This window comes from Ochotona princeps, chromosome 4 (assembly GCF_030435755.1).
Source record: "Ochotona princeps isolate mOchPri1 chromosome 4, mOchPri1.hap1, whole genome shotgun sequence".
NCBI lineage: Eukaryota > Metazoa > Chordata > Mammalia > Lagomorpha > Ochotonidae > Ochotona > Ochotona princeps.
The window spans coordinates 47,065,842-47,085,794 of NC_080835.1; the positions used below are offsets into that span (position 1 = coordinate 47,065,842).

Below are 19,953 nucleotides of genomic sequence, written 5' to 3' on the forward strand. Positions count from 1 at the left end.
GGAGGGAGCCAAGATTTTAGTAGTAAATTCATAATTAAAGGAAACATTTTTACTCCTTCAGTGTTAAAAAAGAAAACCAAACAGTACCAAAAGCAATGGATTAATTATTGGTATACAAGAAAAACACAACACCAATGGGTTTTCTTAATTTTGTGTTTTTAAATATTAATGTGCATTTCATTTATACAGTTACAAATTTTCTAATCTGTTTCAGACAACAGCATGTAATAGTTTTAATCCACTGAGATGTTGGTTTCAATTTGAAATATTGTGATATACATGTATATAAAAAATAACCCAATGTATGACTCATCTGATAGATGTTTATAAAGACCAATAAAGGCTTATTTTTGAGCATGCAATTAGGAAGAGAGGGAACCAAACCAATCTATCTATACTGTTTGGTTTCTGGCTTGTTACTGCAGTGGCATCAATAGTGGCTTTTTGGAGGGAACCATGTGCGCCTTTAGCCTACACAGTTAAACTTTGATACCACAAGAGGGGTTAGAGGAGATGGATAGAGTGGGGAGGTGTCAATTTTAAGTACATTTTTGCACTTTTCTACTTACAGGATAAAAAGAGGCTAGTGAAGAAAAAATTATATATATATATGTAAAAAAACTAATAAAATCAAGACATGATAGCCCAATTAAGTTCTTTTAATAGATTGCATATATAGATGTTTAGTCATACTCTAAAATTAACTCTTTAAGAGTAGAACTTTATATCCAATTTACATGCTTCAGATATCACCTTTCTTATCCGTTACATTTAGATCTTGTACCCAAATATTCACTTAAACACTGAGAGCTTTAAGAAAAAAACAGGACACAGAGGGAGTTGCCATTTTTAGCAGCAATGAAATATCACTAACCCCTTTTTACATATCGAATTCAAGTCACTATCAGAGGTGAGTCAACCACAAAGTCACCAGGTACAAAATTGCTAGTTCATTTTTTAAATTAATAACTTGAAATTACCCCTGCCCCCCGCCCCATAACCTCCCCTTCCTTTTATAAACAGCAAACATTTTGCTTTTATACATAGGCTAGCAGGCTTGTTTCAATATGAAAGTGCTAATTCATTTACAGATTTTAAATCAGTTATGTAGTGCTACAATGAATGTCCAATAATCTACATAGGAACAATCTTTGATGAATGAAAATGAAGATTGAATAAGGCTATCAGATTACCTTATCTTATTTACATATAAAGTATACTCAATGGTGAGGCATAGACAGAAATGGGACAAATACTCATAGGTGTAAAAATTACATCTACCTTTGAGATTTATACTGTAAATGAGATATTTTAAATAGTCCTGTAGCCCATGCTTATTTTTTCCTCAGAAAAAGAAAAGCTGCCTTCATGACATCCCCTCTTGTTTCAGATTTCCACAGTGTCACTTGAAGCTTCAGAGTCAGGATCTTACTTTCTTCAAAAAATAAAGAAAATACCGCCCTCCCCTCCCCCAAGACTCTCCCTCCCCCACAAATCCCTCTGGTTTCTTTTCCAGTGCCAGTCTACATGATCAGGTCCCACCTCCTGGGGTTGTTTGTTTGTATCCATCTATTGATCAAGGAGTTTAGAGTAGATAACATAAACCAGTTCTCGAACCACTACTAGGAGGAACACAAGCTCTTCACTACAATCACACAGCAGGAAAGAAAATGGTAATTCAATTCATTCCTGGCGCCGGACCTCCAAAATTGAAAGAACTTGGCACAACTGGAGCACTGAATTTGTATCCTCCATGTTTCTCAATCATTTTAGATTCTAGAAAATAAACGATGGGAGAAAAAAACCAATGAAGTGACAAGATACTAATAACCAACTAAACCACAAAGTTGTCTCAATAACTTGTTTTATATTAGGCTCTGTAGCAAAATCTTAGGCTGTATTTAGTAAAAATTGTTTGAAAACTCACCATGAGCTTAAGGAATCTTCTTAGCCTTTTCAAAATCAAACTGTAGAACTGAACATGGAGAATCTGGGTATCGATCCCACCCCTCGCAGAGAGCTAGTGCTGCACCATCTGAGCTAACTCCCCACACACAAGCTTAAGGAATCTTATTAAAGACACTACACACTGAAGATAGCATTCAACTACACTTCAGAACCAATACATGGCAACCAAAACCAAAGTTCTTCTCTGTTAGTGAATCCCTTAGATTAGAGCTAAGTCGTATCTTCTGTAACAGCCATTTGCTTTATACCCTGTTTTACAATGCTGTCCTAAAATTTTGAAGCTGTGCCATCATGAACTGTATAGTTTTATATATAGTATATGTAATATGTTATAATTATAAAGGGTTATAATTTATTAACATACCATGGGCTGCTCTTCTTTGATCAGCCAGAGTTGCTATGTCCTGTAACTGTTTCCTTTGTTCTTCATTAAGACCATGAGTCAGAGCCTGATACCACACAGGATTACGGTTTTGTATAGCTAGCAAAATGAAAAGAGATGAATGAAATGCCAAGTTTCCTTTCATTCTGTCTCTCCACTATCTAGCTAATACATTTAGATATTACATCAGGTCATTAATGACAAACTCAGAAGACTTCAGGAATATAATTAACCCAACTATTTTGTACATGTTAAAGCAAGTGGTAGATGTTGTCAGAATTCTCAAATTCCTCATTTGAAAGTCAGAAACACTGAGGAGATACATGAAAATGAAGAATGGTTTATAAGAAAACACCTTTTATTGTCTTTCCAAAGAACAGCAATTTCATGGTTCTCAGATTTAAATGTCACACTTTATGATTATATGTACATATACGTACGTATGTGTATACATACTTAAGGTAATGTGTATAAATGTATACATACATATTATAGGAAAAAATCTTAATGTGAGAAATGAACACATTCTTAAGATGTTTGTTTCCCTTTTTCAATGAACTAATACAAGCATGTGACAGAATTTTCTCTACATTTAAAGGCTTCCTCGAGATTTCTCCAAAAAAATACCAAATATATACTGATTTCCTCATCTATTAGGTACATTTTACCAACCACGTTTTCTGAAGAAAAATACCTATTATTGAATCACATGATTTTTTCTCCCACATTATAATTATTGGGAATACCTTTCCCTCCTTCCTTCCCCCTTTGTTAACTCAGCCTTTAAAATAATACTTAAAAAAAAATAATACTTTATAAATTCACATATAAAATATATACATATGTTTCTGAAGAAAATCCAGTAACAATTCCCAGTCTTTCGAGCTCCTCAGAAGTAACCACTTTTTCCCCGTACATTTGTTCGGGACCTAATATCGCAGCCATTTCCCATAGCTTCTCCAGAGCACGAGGAGGGACCTACAGCAAAAGTCGACCCGCTGGGACACACACAGGCACAGACAGCACCTTAACCTGGGGTAACTTTCTTGAACTATCTTATTTTCCTATGAAGTCAATCTTGCAAAATTACAAACTAAATGAGAAATAACAAGAATAGGGAAGATACCTCAAAGAGTTTGGCACTTTTAGAAATAATTTTGGTTCCAATGGGTAATAATCTTTTTCTTTAGGGGCTAGACAGAATAACTTTACGCAGAAAATGCATCCATACATAAAAGTGACTTACTCTGAAATATAGCTTTAAATATCTGATATTCATCAACAGGGTTATCTTCATCATCAATGATTGTAGAATAGCCTTCTAGCGCCGTCTCCTCAGCATCATCTTCTTCCCAGTCCTCATCATCTCCATCTTCACCTGCTTGTTTAGCCAGAATCTCTAAATATTCCTGCCCATCTTCATCAATATCATCTTCATCACTCCCCAGTTCCTCTGCCAAAAAAAGTACCCATGTAACACTGAAATATTTTGTAACTGAACAAAGTGACAATCATCTTCATCATGCTTAGTAAGTCACATGTCAATAAAATAAATGTTAGCACAGAAGTCTAGCAATGCCAACTATGACTTTTCTACCATTAATGGTAGTACTTTTAAGTAGGATTTCATATTATGAATGTACTATTAGAATGCTCTAAGCCTAATGCTGTATATCAAATCAAATATTCAAACTAATGTAGTTCATATTCATGGAACGTTCTGTGACTTTATCTTTTAAAAGATTCAGCTACACAGAGGAAGGAGAGACAGAGAGGAAGATCTTCTATCCGATGTTTCACTCCCCAAGTGAGCCGCAACGGCCGGTGCTGTGCCGATACGAAGCCAGGAACCAGGAACCTCTTCCAGGTCTCCCACATGGGTGCAGGGTCCCAAAGCTTTGGGCTGTCCTCAACTGTTTTCCCAGGCCACAAGCAGGGAGCAGGGAGCTGGATGGGAAGTAGCGCTGCCGGGATTAGAACTGGAGCCCATATGGGATCCTGGTGCGCTCAAGGCGAGGACTTTGGCTGCTAGGCCACGGCGCCGGGCCCTCTGTGACTTTTTTTTTTAACAAAGCCTGTCTTAAATTAGTAAATTACATAAAAAAATCTTATGAGAGGCAAAGACAGAGCTTTAACTTGCTAGTTTACACACCAAATGCTTCAGTGGCTGTATTCAATATTAAGGATCCACCAGCTGCTGCCTCTCAGGCACTCTACCAGGCAGCTGGATAAAAACCGAGCTGGGGCTCAAAACCAGTCATTCTGTTATGGGAAGACATTGTCTCAAAAGGTAGCTTAAAATGCTGTACACACTTGTCCCAATTTGGTTTAAGCACTTCCCCAAAGGATGACAGTTATTTTTGAAAAGAGCATAACAACTGACTCCTTTGAATCTGTACAGCCAATCATGCACTGAACACAACTTTATGAGCCTGCATTTCTCTGAGAAAAAAGAAGTCAAGAGACTGGCACTGTGGTGCAGTGGGTTAACTGGCTAATGTATCTAATAATGCAGTAGATGATGATCAAAACACTTACGACCTTGCCACCCATTTGGGAGACCTGTATCAAGAGCCTGGCCCAGGGCTGGGCGCTGTGGCCCAGCAGCTAAAGTCCTCCCACTGAATGCGCCGGGATCCCATAGAGGTGCCAGGTCTGATCCTGGCAGCTCCACTTCCCATCCAGCTCCCTGCTTGTGGCCTGGGAAAGCAGTCGAGGACGGCCCAAAGCCTTGGGACCCTGCACCCACATGGGAGACCTACAGGAAGTTCCTGGCTCCTGGCTTCACACCGGCGCAACACCGGCTGCTGTGTTCACTTGGGAAGTGAATCATTGGACGGAGGATCTTCCTCTCTGTATATCTGATTTTGTAATGAAAATAAAACAAATCTTAATAATAATAATAATAATAAAAAAAGAGCCTGACCCAGCTGTTGCCACTACAGCCATTTGTGAAATGAACCAGCAATGGAGGACACTGGCTCAGTTGCTCCGTCTTAAAAAAAAAAAACAGGGGGGAGGGAAGGGGGTGGTGGAAATCCCAGTGATATTTACAACTAGACAACATGGGCCCTCTTCCACAGCAAAGCCCTTACCAGTTTCATCATCATCTTCAGCTTCATCATCATCATCACTGTCATTTTCATGTTCTGCATGGCAGGCATATGCTCTTTTTAATCCATTAAATAAGAGAATAAAAGCTGGCAGTATCTGTCCAGAAACCTGATTTAAAACTTGTGGTATTTGTTCCATATCAATAAGAGCACACAGGCCAAGAACACACATCTTTCGGTCATGGAGTCTAAAAAAGTTAAAATTAAATTATTTTTCCTTCATTTTAAATTTTAAATAGCAAAACTTCTCATGTACATCCAAATATCACTTACCCCAAGAAACAGTCAACATCATTAAGCCACTGTGTAATAAAATGATTTGTAACTGGTTCAACATTATTTGGGAAGCGAAGATTTTCTAAGGTATTGAGTAGTAGATGTGGGTTATAATATAATGCTGCAATTGCAACCTGCAGGCACATTGTTCGAAGTTCACTTGTCTTAACTTCTCTTGTCAGTCTCTCTAAAGCTGCTTCCACAAATAAGGGAATGCACTGTAAAGAAGGATAACAAGATATAACAAGACTGGAATTAAAAGCCTTCTAGCTATTTCCTCTTAAGAGTCTAAAAGATGAATCATTCCATCAGCTTCACTGACCTGGTCAATGCCACGTCCTTTGCACTGCAGAATGATGACCTCCAACAATTTTGCTGCGTGGCATTCTGCATCTTCTCCTGCAACTCCTGTAAGAACCTGGTCAATACAGTATGAAATTGGTAAGATTTCATGAGACTTTTTATCTTTTCTGTGTGTAGGCTAACATTAAATGTTGTAATATTCATCATACAACAGACGTGAGGATCTGTAGTTGCCTGCCTATTGGGCATAGTATAGCACAGTGTTACACTGTTCTATGTAACGAAACTACCAATCCTATAATGACACCTTACACTATACCATGATGGTAACCACCGATTCTCCATGTAAAAGTGGTGGCTAAAAAACTAATCTTTACCAATAAATACAATAATACCAAGATATTACAATTCTAGGAATACCAATTTTACATAAAATGGGGGGGGAAATGAGTTGGGGGCATGGAGTAGAGATGGCAAATGCTACCTGAGATAACACATGGACTTGACAAACTAGTTACCACCCAAAGACTAAGGAGCTAAGGACAAGCATTCTGGAACAGGGAAGGGTATGACATGGGTCTATCTCTACTGTCCAGGTATTAAATAGCTTTTCTGCAATAAGGGTAATAATAGAACCCACAAAAAGCACATCACTTTTAGAGCTCTTGATTCTGTTTGATCCAAATGTTCACCTAAATATGGAGTCACACATGTCTTCAGTTTCATACATCTTAGAGCAGCAAGCTCATACAGTCTGCTATGATCTAAATATGACCTACCTTTTTGCACATACTGTATATCATTTCAAGATACTTGGTATCTGACAGAAGTGTATCTGTGTCAACTGTTACATAATTATGCAGAAGAGGCATCATATCTGCATTTAATAAAAAGGCATCAGTTACACATCTTTACAAATATAAAATAGTCCAGGGGTGGGGGGAGAACCTCAGTGGTTTCATGCTGACATGACTTACCAGTAAAGTAATCAAAGCCATCTTGCTGAAACACCTCAAACACGAGAGGCAAAAGCTGCCACATTTGTGGAGACACTTGTTGACAAGTCAAACTATGCGCTAAAGAAAAGATCTCCTCATAGAATTCTAAAAGAGAATACTGAGTTAATAAAAACTCTGACTAGTGTGAAATTACATGAACTTCAAACAATCAGAGGTAAAATACCTAAGACATGTTGTTGCAAAACAGTACCAATGACCTGTAAGCAGATTCCCTCAAGTTGCTGGGTTATCTAAAAGAGAAGAAAAAAAGTAATCACATGAATCTGCAACATACTGAAAAATTAACAAAATATTGCATACTATATTTAAGTAATCTTAAATATATGTTTAATATACTACTAAGAAATAATTTCTGTTTTATGGGGCTGCCTGCAATGCCAGCATCCAATATGCGCACTGGTATGATTCCTGGGTACCTACTTCTGCTCAAGCTATCTGTTAATGGGCTGGAAAAGCAGCAGGACCAGCCCAGGTGCTTGGGTCCCTGCACACAAGTGGAAAACCTATCTCCTAACTTTGGATCAGCCCAGTTCTGGCCAGGACAGCCATTCAGGGAGTCAACCAGCAGATGAAAGATTTATGTCTCTCCTCTCTGTAACTGTCTTTCAAATTAAAAAAAAAAAAAAAAAAAAAAAAAAATAGATCCAGGCCCATGATCCCTTGTTTTTGGGGATATCTGGAAAGTGAACCAATGGATCTAAGTCTTTATCTTTCCCCTCCTCGTCACCCCACCTCTGCTCCATAATATCTGTTTAAATAAATCAATAAAACAAAGATAGTAATATTGATAAAAAAGTAACTTTATCTTAAAAACTACTTTAACTCTGCTATCAAATGGCTGGAAATGAGGCACAGTGGGTTAAACTGCCGTTTGCAATGCTTGGATCACACACACGGGCACCAGTTTGCTTCATGGCTGCCCTATTTCACATATGATTCCCAATAATGTATTTGGCAAAGTAGCAGGAGATGGTGGAAGAACTGGTGCCCCTACATGTGCAAAATAGACTTGGAGTTCCAAGCCCTTGGCTTAGGCGAGATTATTGTGACCATTTGGGCAGTGCATCAGCACATGGAAAGTGTCTCTTATCTCCATTATTCTGCCTTTAAAATAAATATATCTTAAAAACAAAAGCAGGGGCTGGTGCAATAGTGTAAGCTAAGCCTCCACCTGCAGTGGCAGCATCTTGAAAGAGCACTGATTTGATTCAGATACCAGCTATTTCACTTTCAATAAAACTACCTGCTTACACCTTGACAAAGCACCCATAGTCCCAAATGCCTGCGCCCTTGTACTCATCTGGGAAACCAGGAAGAAGCTCCCGTCTTCAGAGCAGCCAACCTTTGGCTAATGTAGCTATTTGAGTGAACCAGCAGATTAAAGATCTCTATAAGCAAGCCTTTCAAATTAATTAGTGAATAAACCTTTAGAAAAAATAAAAAAGGAAATTGTTTCAACCAAGCCTAACAATTCTTAAATCAATTCCATTATTTGTAGTATAGTGAATCATGGAATTTATTCTCAGTTGTCAATATGAAATCTCATTTAGATATTAAAATGGGTAGATGGGGACATTATCTACTAATGAGATTTAAAAGACATCCACTTCGATTGCATTATGCTTAATAAAATTTTAATTACTCAAAGTAAATAACTAATCTGCTAAAACATTGTATTTCTATAATGTCTTTTGCTTATTTCTATTTCAAGCACAGAATACAAAAATTTCATGTTCCAGGTCAAATGGCTTATGGATAAGATATCTACAGAACAAATTCATGACAGAGATTATTAGATGAGGGAAGAAAACAGGAAAAAGGTGCTAATGACTTTACCTGCATTTATATGCAACTTTTTCGTACTAAGAATCATTGTAAAATGTTAAAACCTCGGTGGTGATCAAAAGACACATTAGAGTTTCCTCCTTTTTTGGTATGGTTTAAGAAATACATGCAAGGGCCAATGTAGAATGGCTTGATATTCCCTAAACACCAGCAACAATAGGTCATTTTCTTACCTCTTTATGATCTTCAACTACACTAAGAAGCGTGTCTATTGTATTCAAAATCCCCATAGCAGTGACTGCTTTGTCGTCACTTCCTTCTTCATCTGGTCCAGTCTGAATTACCTGGTTAAATGTCATTGCCTAGATACAAGAGAGTTTATTTAGATTTGTCACTGAAGCATTATAATACATGTTTTGGTATAAGACATCTAGTTTTAATAAACTGTCCTTGTGTCTGCCCTGCTTTGCTTCTCAAAAAATAAATGTAAAGATCCTGTAGGGATCTGATCTTGTAAAGCCATTACCTGGAATGCCAGCATACTCGCGTCTTACATGAACACTAGTGTGTGTATATCTCAGGTGTTTCACTTAACAGCTCCCTGACAATGGCCTGAGAAAAGCAGCAGGTGTCCCAAGCACTTGGGCCTCTGCACCCACATGAGAGAGACCCAGATGGAGCTCTTGGCTTTTGACTTCAGCCTGGCCCAGCTCTGGCTGTTTGGGTCTACCTGGGGAGTGGACCACTATATAGATGTGTCTCTTCTCCCTCCAGATAATCCCCCCCTCCACCCCTACCTGCCACCCAAGATTCCTAAGGGGCAGGGTGTTGCAGTATAGTGCGCCAAATTGCTAGTGGGATGCTCACATCCCATACTGGAGTGACAATTTGGATCTCAGCTGTTTGACTTATGACTTAGATTCCTGCTACTGCAAATTGAGAAACATCAGATAATAGATGAAAGGCTGGAGTCTTGCTGCTCACATGGGAGACTTGGATGGAACTGCACTACGGGTTCCTGGTTTTAGCCAGACCCAGCCCTGACTACAGCACACATTTGAGGAGTGAACCAACCAATGAAAAAAACTCTGTCACGCAGCTTTTCAATGTTCCCATTGATATAAGAACAACAAATCAGATAGATTTTAGGTTCCAAAAGCTCTGTGCACTGTTTACCTTAAATCGGCTACCTGACCTCTTCACACTATCTGACATGTCATTTGTGGGATTCACAAAAATAGTGTAAAGATGAAATGACATGACACATTTAACATGCTTAAAGAGTGCTTTCATTGTAATTACCAGTAAACTCTAAACAGTCATAAAGTGGGTTGATAAAAAATTTTGTAAAATGGTAATCAACTTTTCAAATGGAACAAACAGCCATGCTGAGGCCTGGGTTAGCTGAATCTAAATCTTAGCCCTAACCCTGGAGTTTGATCAGAGTTCAACCTTTTATACTTCACATTTTCTCTGTAAAATAGAAATAATTCTCACAGAGGGCTTTGTGTGAATTAAAAGTATCTATCAAAGTTTGAGTTTGAGTTTGAGTCCTGGCTTCTTTACTTCCATCCAGCTCCAAGCTATTGTGCCGAGGAGACACCAGTGGAAAAAGCTAAAGGGTCTGTCAACCTGTTGGGAAAACCCAGAACAATTTCCTGCGCCCGGCGTGGGCCTGGCCCAGCTCACGACTGTAGCCCTTTGGAAAGAGAACCAGTAAAGGGAAGGTCAATTTGTCCTTTTCTCTCCATAACTCTGCCTAGCAGATAAACCTTAAAAAAATTACTGTAAATAAATATTTACTACCCACTGAGAATTAAATTAAAAATATCTTCATCAATATTAGTTTGTAAACAACATACCAAATGTTGTGTCATTTCTACTGCAATAGGAGTGACTTCTTCACTATATTCACAGATCATTTTCTGAATTACATTGGTAAGATCATCATTTTCTGTTTCTCTTATAATATGAAGAAGAGCCTGCATTACAGGTCTGATGAATGGTGTGATGTATTCTTTAGCTGCAGAAGGAGAAAAGTTCTTCAAATATCATAACTGACACCAAAGAGTGAAAAGAAATATTTATACACATAAAAGAGGAATTCTAAGTTTCCAGAATTATTTATGTCTTATATAATTATGGGAAAGGGCTCACACAATTTCTTAATATAAATCCTTTACCTTTTTCTTGATTGCTAATCAACACCTGAAGAGCTATGGCAGCTTCCACTTTCACAGGCATTTCTCTGTCATCAATCAGACATCTTCTTGTTAGCTCTAAAGCAGTCTGAAGGTTCTGATCACTTTTGAATTTCACTTCACAAAAGTAGTGAAGCACCCAGCAAGCCTTTTTAAAAAAAGCACTGGGAGTTAGTAAAAATAGTCACATTAAATTCCCCTAAGCCATGACTATTCCGAGCATTCTATGTTTGGGAGTTTGGAGGCTGGCCAGTGGTAGTTATGTCCAAAGAGACAACACTAGACCAGTACTATGATCCCATGTTACTCTGTGGCCGCTCGGTATGTGTGAATAGCAAGATCTGAGTGCAAAACGCACACAGACACTGCTACCAGACACAGATTAAAACCTATGCACACATTACAGCAGCCATGACAACATTGACATTCAACACTACACTGGACATTATAAAAATAGTTTCCCATTAAAAGATACAGAAATTAATATATCTTTAAAACATACCCGTGCTCTCATGTAGCCTAGGTCACTGCTGAAGAGAGGAAACACATGATTCTGCAACATGTATTCCATCTGATCCTTATAGATCTTTTTCTGTAAACATCAACAAAAGTTACTTTTAAACAGTTCCAAATTCAAGCACCTAACCTTCCAAGCTGATAAATCTTAGTATTTAGCTTAAAAGTACCTAAATACTAAAACATGCAACAGAAAAAACAGGCTATAAATCTAATCATTATATATATTGAAACATTTGTTTTGTGTTCTATGTGTCAAGCAGTATGCTAAGCTGTAAGGAATAAAATACAAATTTACTTAAAAATGGCTGAACATGCAACAACATTTTCCTGATTCTTTGCATTTCAGCACTCACATTATTATTATTATTAAGATTTATTTATTTTTATTACAAAGTCAGATATACAGAGAGAGGAGGAGAGACAGAGAGGAAGATCTTCCATCCGATCATTCACTCCCAAGTGAGCTGCAACGGGCTGGTGCTGCACCGATCCGAAGCCGGGAACCAGGAACCTCTTCCGGGTCTCCCACACGGGTGCAGGGTCCCAAAGCCTTGGGCCATCCTCAACTGCTTTCCCAGGCCACAAGCAGGGAGCTGGATGGGAAGTGGAGCTGCCGGGATTAGAACCGGCGTCCATATGGGATCCCGGGGCGTTCAAAGTGAGGACTTCAGCCGCTAGGCCACTCCACCGGGCCCCACATCATTTTCTTAACTCTAGCACTTTATCACACCAAAAATACTTGAATATATTTTAATATTTTAACACTCACTAAAAAATAATTATACTAAACGTTAATAGAAAGTGTCTTATTTATAAAAGTATGGTTAAATTTTATTCTCTACCTTCTAAAATAACTTTAAAATATTGAAAGAATACAATTGGAGAAAACTCTGCTTTCAAATAAACATCCAAAAAGATGCTTTCCTGAATCTTGAGTATTTTTTAAGGGTTAAGTTTGTTTAGAATATTCCCCCTTACCTCCAATACATGAAGGAAACAATATGGAAATAATAAGTCTTACCCACTTTCCTATAGTCCTTGAAACTTTTGACCCTAATTAACTATGTTAAGATTGTCAAAAATATAATAAAAAAATTATATTAGAAAAAAAAATTTCCTTGATTGGTACAGAAAACAAATGTGAAAAAAAACTAATAAAAGGGCAGTGGACTGGGCCTGGTGTGATGGCTCAATTGGCTAATCTCTCCTTGCAAGGGTCAGCATCCCATACGGGAGGGGTTTGTGTCCCAGCACTTCACTTCCTATCCAGCTCTCAGCTTGTGGTCCGGGAGAGCAGTCAAGGACAGCCTGAAGAAGCCCCCAGCTCCAGACGAGCTCAACTCTGACAACAGGAAAGACACAGGCTGGAACACGGCTGAACCTTGAAGACATTATTCTACATCTACACAAACACACTGAACTCTGGTTTGACCTACTACATTTTAATGAGATAATCAGAACAAACAATCCACAGAAACAAAAGTAGTATTGGGGCCTGGTGGCAAGGCCTAGCAGCCAAAGTCCTCGCCTTGAACGCGCCGGGATCCCATATGGACGCCGGTTCTAATCCCGGCAGCTGTACTTCCCATCCAGCTCCCTGCTTGTGGCCTGGGAAAGCACTCGAGGACAGTCCAAAGATTTGGGACCCTGCACCTACATGGGAGACCTGGAAGAGGTTCCAGGTTCCCAGCTTCAGATTGGTGCAGCACCGGCCCGTTGCGCTCACTTGGGGAGTGAATCATTGGACGGAAGATCTTCCTGTCTCTCCTCCTCTCTGTATATCTGACTTTGTAATAAAATAAATAAATCTTTAAAAAAAAAAAGCAATTTAGTGCAAGCTGAGGGCTGGGAGGTTTGAGGTGACATGTAGATGACTACCACAGGGCATACTGTGATAAAAATGTTTTTGAATTAGAATAGGGGTAATGGTTATATAGCTTGAGCTATACTGGGAACCATCATTTTGTATCTTTTAAGTGGGCAAAATTGCATGGTAAGTGTTTTGCGACCTTAAAATCTGCTGATTTAAATAAAATACCCACAAATATGCATACAAATTAAAGAGATACCTTTAGAAGTATTTCAGCCAAAGATCCAATCATATGCAATGCCCCATCTTTTTTTCGAGGATCAGCATTTGGTTCTGTAAGAATCTGGTAACAGAATCCCATAGTCTTCTGCAGCACCTAAATTTTAAACAGGTAACTAATAATTTACTAGACATTCCAAAGATTCTTAAAAACATACTATCAAAATGATTCAAATGATCGCCATTTAAAAGTATGCATTTGAGCAAACTTTGTGAAACATACCTCTTTCCTTTTACTACAGGCTGTAAACAAAAGTGTCTGGGCAGCAGTGGTAGGAGAAATGAAATCTTCAAATACATCTAGAGAATAAATTTCAAGAAAAATGTAAAGATTTTCACATTACCTAATGTGCAAAGAAATTAAAAAGTAACTACATGTTCGAATAAAGGGAATATGAAAGTCAACTCAGATTTCCGTAACTCTTAAAACACATAATTTCGTAAATTAAATTTTGATCTGTCATTTCTTTCACACAAAATACTACTTTTGAAAAAATTTTCCAATAAGGTCACAGAGAACTACAAGAAATCTCAAAGATAGGCCTAGGGAGAACATACTCCAAACATGAGCCAATCATAGCCTTTACTTTCACATATATCTCATACATGTTCACATAGGGCTCAATATGTAACTTCTCATTTCTACATGAAAGATGGCTGAGCTGTGAGCCAACAGTATGTTTCAACAAATATGAGAAAGGTGTGATCTTGAATATCTAAGTTATGGACCATGCCATAAGCACAGCTGATCAACTTAATCGCCATAGCTAAGATCACAAGGACGACCATACAGAACTAATTTTATCCTAACTGCTGCCATATTGCTTAATGTAAAATGAAAATTCCTTACCAAACTTCATGCGTATATATTCATAAGGATCTTCTTGCCAAAGTTCCTCATCAGCATCTGTATAGCACATCAATGGAAAAATGACATCTTGGATAATGCCCTGTAATTTAAAAGTTAAGAAAGATGCAGCTTTCAGCTTTCAAGTTTAAACTGTCCAATTTCACCTACAATTAAAAACAAAATCTTAAAAAAATCTAAATGATGTATCTTGATGCATAAAAGCAAACTTTAGTGAAACATTCAATGCATCATAATTTCAACTACCGAACTTTTCTGCAATTACTGTGTAAAAACAAGACATATGTACCCAGGTGGCATTAAGTATTATGAGAAAATACAACATAAAATCTATTCTATCAAATCTACAGCTCTACTGAAGAAAATACACCACATACAGAACTAGCAGACAAGCCAGCCATTCTGGAATTTGGTGAAAGTCTTTTTTTTAAACCCCAAAAAGAATGACAAAAATGTTAATCAAGAGTAAGGACCCAAATGCAAACCTGGAAGTAACAGCTGCAGATTAAAAAGACAGGCAAACTATTCCAAAGTTTGCACCAAGTGTCGGCTTTTCTGATATACTGTGAGTCACTACAAGACTAAGTAACACAATAAAACACCCAATTTTTCAACATTTATGCTAACTATTGTCACTTCTATCTTATTTGCTAGAGAAAGATTTTAGAAAGAAAATGATTACCTGTATATGAGGCTTCAGATTCTTCCAGGTAAGAGCATGAGAAACTCCTTGATTAATGTAATTTAATGTTTGTTGCAAAACTCGAGGAGCCATATACTGCTTCTCCTTGTACTGATACAGCACCTTCAATAAAACCTTTGAGAAAACAAATTAACATCACACAACATGATTCCAAGAGAAATTGTAAATCACTTTCAAACCAATTAAAACATTTGACACAGAGTAATATCTAGGTCATCATCATAGGATGCCTAGGTCTATTAGAGCAAAACTATTTCCAAAATTGTTTTAAGATACTATTTGTACCGCTGACCCTATTCTACTATTTATAAACTGGCACTAAAATTTCTAATGTCTAACAGGAATCAAGGAAGTGGGACTAACACAATTTTTAAAGCATTGCATTCTTAAGAATTACATAGTTGTGGGGCTCGGCGGCGTGGCCTAGTGGCTAAGGTCCTTGCCTTGATCCCATATGGCCGCTGGTTCTGATCCCAGCAGCTCCATTTCCTCTCTGTCTCTCCTCCTCTCAGTATATCTGACGTTGTAATAAAAATAAAATAAATCTTTAAAAAAAATATATTAAAAAAAAAAAAAAAAGAATTACATAGTTGTAACGTAAGTTTTCCTTAAGAATACCCTTAATGGGCCCGGTGCAGTGGCCTAGTGGCTAAAGTCCTCGCCTTGAACGCGCCGGGATCCCATATGGGCGCCAGTTCTAATCCTTGCAGCCCTGCTTTCCATGTAGCTCCCTGCTTGTGGCCTGGGAAAGCAGTAGAGGACGGCCCAAAGCCTTGGGATCCTGCACCCACGTGGGAGACCTGGAGGAGGTTCCAGGTTCCTGGCTTTGGATCGGCACAGCACCGGCCATTGCGGTCACTTGGGGAGTGAATCATTGGATGGAAGATGTTCCTCTCTGTCTCTCCTCTTCTCTGTCTACCTGACTTTGTAATAAAAATAAATAAATCTTAAAAAAAAAAAAAAAAGAATACCCTTAATGAGGGCCAAAAGCAGTAGCATAGTGGCCAAAGTCCTCGCATTGCACATGCGGGGATCTCATATGGGTAACGGATCAAATCCCAGCAGCCCCACTTCCTATCTAGCTCCTTGTTTGTGGCATGGAAAAGCAGTTGAGAATGGCACAAAGCCTTGGGACCCTGCATCCGCATGGGAGTCACGAGGAGGCTCTGGGCTCATGGCTTTGGATCAGCGCAGCTCTGCTCATTACACTCACTTGGGGAGTGAATCATCGGACGGATGTTCTTCCTCTCTGTCTCTCCTCCTATGTGCATTTCCAATAAATATAAATGCATCTTTAAAAAAAAAAAAAGGAGCAGCCAGGCACCAAGGTCATTAAGATGTGGGAAATGTTAATTCTCTGTATGACTCTCACTTGAAAATAAAAATATAAAAAAATAAACCCTTAAAAAATACCATTAATGAAATAAAATTAAAGTTATACACATGCCTTTACCCACACAGCCCATCTACCTTATATCAAAGTATGAAGACTACAAGAAAAGCACCTGTGAGACTGTGTTGCAGGTTGGGGTAAGTCACTCCAAGAAATACTATTTCACACTTGAAAGAACTAATAAACAAAAAATGGCATATTTGTCAAAAGTGAACAAAATGAGCCTATGATTTCATAGCATGTTGAATATTACTAATGTGAACATTTATGGAAATCATGATTAGTTTGACAGTTTTCCAATTTTTTAAAAAAGATATTTTTATTACAAAGTCAGATATACAGAGAGGAGGAGAGACAGACAGGAAGATCTTCCATCTGATGATTCACTCCCCAAGTGAGCGCAATGGCCTGGTGCTTCAGCAACCCAAAGCCAGGATTCCTCCAGGTCATCCACAAGGGTGCAAGGTCCCAAGGCTTTGGGCCATCCTCGACTGCTTTCCCAGGCCACAAGCAGGGAGCTGGATGGGAAGTGGAGCTGCCAGGATTAGAACTGGCACCCATATGGGATCCCGGCGTGTACAAGGCGAGGACTTCAGCTGCTAGGCTACTGCGCCCTGCCCTGTTTTCCAATTTTAAAAGATATATCTAATATACAGATGTGATTTTCTTTTCAAATTATGCAAAAACATTTAGATAGCCTGAATTAATTAGGTGTACAGCGCAGGACATTAAAAATACTTTCTTAGGAAAAAAAAAAGGTACTTTTCATCAAAACATAAATAATCTTTAAAAAATAGTTTTTAGTTGGAAAGTCAAATTTATATAAAGGAGCAAGAGAGGAAGGAACTTCCATCCACTGCTTTCCCAGGCCATAAGCAGAGAGCTGGAAGGGAAGTGGAGCAGCAGGGACACAAACCAGCAGCCATATTGGATCCTGGCGTGCAAGGTAAGGACTTTAGTCCCTAGGCTACGGCACCAGGCCTACAAATACACTTTTGAATGGATCAGTGAATCATTTAGTCTTCACCTTTATTCTCACCAAATACCCGAGAATCACTACAGGATTTCAATGTGCACTTTAGATGAAAACAGCAGAAATAAGCAAGCAGAAACTAAACTATCTTCAACTTACTTGCTGGACAGCAACTGCAAATGCCTTCAGAAATACTTCAGCAAATTCATTATACTCCTTGGAAACATTGCCAGGGCTTCCATATCTAAGGAACATTAAAAATGCTCAGTTTCATAATGCTTATTTACACTGTGAAAAATAAAAGCTTAAAAATTAAGTCATCTTTTGGATAAAAGCTTACCTTTCAAAAAGCCTTGCTAAAATATGTAAAGCCCACTTCTTGCATTTCCACCATGGTAACTCGGGTCTATCATCTTCTTCAACTTGAAGTGTTTCCTTTAAAAAGAAATTTATTCACTTAATGGCAACATCCCACACTATGGTGTCGAGACTCCCAACTGTGGCTGCTGAGCACAGCTTCCCGTCCATTGATAAGTAAACTAACTAGGCTCGTGCCTCTCTGGTCAGGAACCTGGACAGCACTCCCAGCATAGCTCTGGCCTTCACAGATACTTATGCACATCTGGAAGTAAAGAAGGAGCCTATGCAGTCACTTTCTCTCTACCTCTGAAATGATTCTACAGTTTTGGTGGTGTAGGTGCTATGGTCTAGTGGATGAAGTTGCTGCTTGGAACATCTGGAGACCATACTGGAGTGCCAGTTGGAGTTCTGCCTTCACTGTTTCCAGGCCAAATTCCTGCTAATAATGCACCTCGGAAGGCAGAGAATGTAAATCTCCACAACCCGTGTGGGAGACCTGGATGTTACACACAAAGCTCATGGCTTCTGCCTCGTCCAGTCTGGCTTACATGGCTTTAAGAATAAACTACTTCTTCGTCTTTATTGTTATTTTTTAAAATTACTCTATATTGGAGACAGCATCCTCTATGGGCAATAGTTTTGAGTTCCAGCTGCACCATTTCAGCTTTGTGCTAATGGCTTAGGAAAGCAGTAGAGGATAGCTCAAGGCAGCAGGTCCCTTTAACCATGTGGGAGACCTGGAGGGAATTTCCGGCTTCAGCCTGGCCAACCTTTGGAAACTTTGGCCAATTGGGGAGTGAATCAGTAAACAAATGACCTCTCTGACCCTCTTTTTGGTACTAAAATCCATTGAATTGTGTTGTTTAAAAGAGTATATATACTATCTTAATACAGTTATTCTTCAAATGAGTAACAAATTACAGAGTATATTTAAAAAATATATTTATTTTAATTGGAAAGATTTATAGAGAGAAGGAGAGATAGAGAAAGATCTTCACTTCCTAAGCAGCTTCAACAGCTGAAGCTGAGTTGATCTGAAGCCAGAAACCAGAAATTTCCCTTTTGTCTCCTACGCGGGTGCAGGATCCCAAGGCTAAAGTCATCCTTGACTGCTTTCCCAGGCCACAAGCAGCGAACTGGATAGGAAGAGGGGCCAAAGGGATTAGAACTGGTGTCCAAGTGGGATCCTGGTGCATGCAAGGTGAGGACTTTAGCCACTAGGCTACCATGCCGGGGCCCATGGACAACTTCTAAATCACTGGTATATCAGTAATTGTGACGCTAAAATAAAATTATGAGATCTTGGGCCCGACACGGTGGCCTAGTGGCTAAGTCCTCGCCTTGCACACGCCAGGATCCTATATGGGCGCCAGTTCTAACTCCATCAGCCCCACTTCCCATCCAGCTCCCTGCTTGTGGCCTGGGAAAGCAGTCAAGGACGGCCCAAAGCTTTGGGTCCCTGCACCCATGTGAGAGACCTGGAAGAAGTTCCTGGCTCCTGGCTTCGGAATGGCACAGCACCTGCCGTTGCAGACACTTGGGGAGTGAATCATCAGACAGAATATCTTTCGCTGTCTCTCCTCTTCCCTTTATATCTGACTTTGTAATAAAAATAAATAAATCTTTTTAAAAAATTGAGATCTTAATGTAATTCAGAAGATATTAAGAAACAGAATTAAAATGAAATAAAGAAAAAAAAAAAGAGCCATCATTGTGGCACAGCTGGTATCCCATACCAGAAATACAGTTCAAGTCTGGCTGCTCTTCTTGCAATCCAATTAGTGAGTAAGACACCAGGGAAAGCATATGGAGATGGTCCAACTACTTGGTCCCCTGGCCACCCACATGGGAGATCTGGATCAACCTCATGGTTTCTGGCCTCAGTCTAGACCAACTCCAACCGTCACAGCTATTAGAGATGCGAACCAACAGAAAGATCTCTTTCTCCGTCTCTTCCTGTCACTCGACCTTTCAGACTAAGGTGTTACAGGTTTGCCCCCA

The 19,953-nt window shown here is 38.9% G+C and overlaps 1 protein-coding gene and 1 non-coding gene across 2 annotated transcripts in view; both read right to left on the bottom strand.

The window, feature by feature from the left end:
- IPO7 (importin 7) overlaps positions 1 to 19,953 on the bottom strand; it is a 51,790-nt gene continuing 31,837 nt past the window's right edge. The window contains exons 7-25 of the mRNA XM_004593796.4: positions 17,933 to 18,027; positions 17,752 to 17,836; positions 15,206 to 15,340; positions 14,506 to 14,605; positions 13,879 to 13,955; positions 13,636 to 13,752; positions 11,550 to 11,639; positions 11,030 to 11,195; positions 10,709 to 10,869; positions 9,080 to 9,208; positions 7,225 to 7,291; positions 7,020 to 7,145; positions 6,822 to 6,919; positions 6,062 to 6,157; positions 5,737 to 5,957; positions 5,446 to 5,651; positions 3,597 to 3,803; positions 2,333 to 2,449; positions 1 to 1,776 (exon numbers count right to left, since the gene is read on the bottom strand). Of these exons, the coding sequence (XP_004593853.1) occupies positions 1,679 to 1,776; positions 2,333 to 2,449; positions 3,597 to 3,803; positions 5,446 to 5,651; positions 5,737 to 5,957; positions 6,062 to 6,157; positions 6,822 to 6,919; positions 7,020 to 7,145; positions 7,225 to 7,291; positions 9,080 to 9,208; positions 10,709 to 10,869; positions 11,030 to 11,195; positions 11,550 to 11,639; positions 13,636 to 13,752; positions 13,879 to 13,955; positions 14,506 to 14,605; positions 15,206 to 15,340; positions 17,752 to 17,836; positions 17,933 to 18,027 (2,391 nt within the window). The 3' untranslated portion in view covers positions 1 to 1,678. The remainder of the gene's footprint in view (positions 1,777 to 2,332; positions 2,450 to 3,596; positions 3,804 to 5,445; positions 5,652 to 5,736; positions 5,958 to 6,061; positions 6,158 to 6,821; positions 6,920 to 7,019; positions 7,146 to 7,224; positions 7,292 to 9,079; positions 9,209 to 10,708; positions 10,870 to 11,029; positions 11,196 to 11,549; positions 11,640 to 13,635; positions 13,753 to 13,878; positions 13,956 to 14,505; positions 14,606 to 15,205; positions 15,341 to 17,751; positions 17,837 to 17,932; positions 18,028 to 19,953) is intronic.
- On the bottom strand, positions 11,272 to 11,454 carry LOC118759606 (small nucleolar RNA SNORA23). Its single transcript, XR_004996296.1, has one exon. It is a non-coding gene; the product is annotated as a small nucleolar RNA SNORA23 (small nucleolar RNA).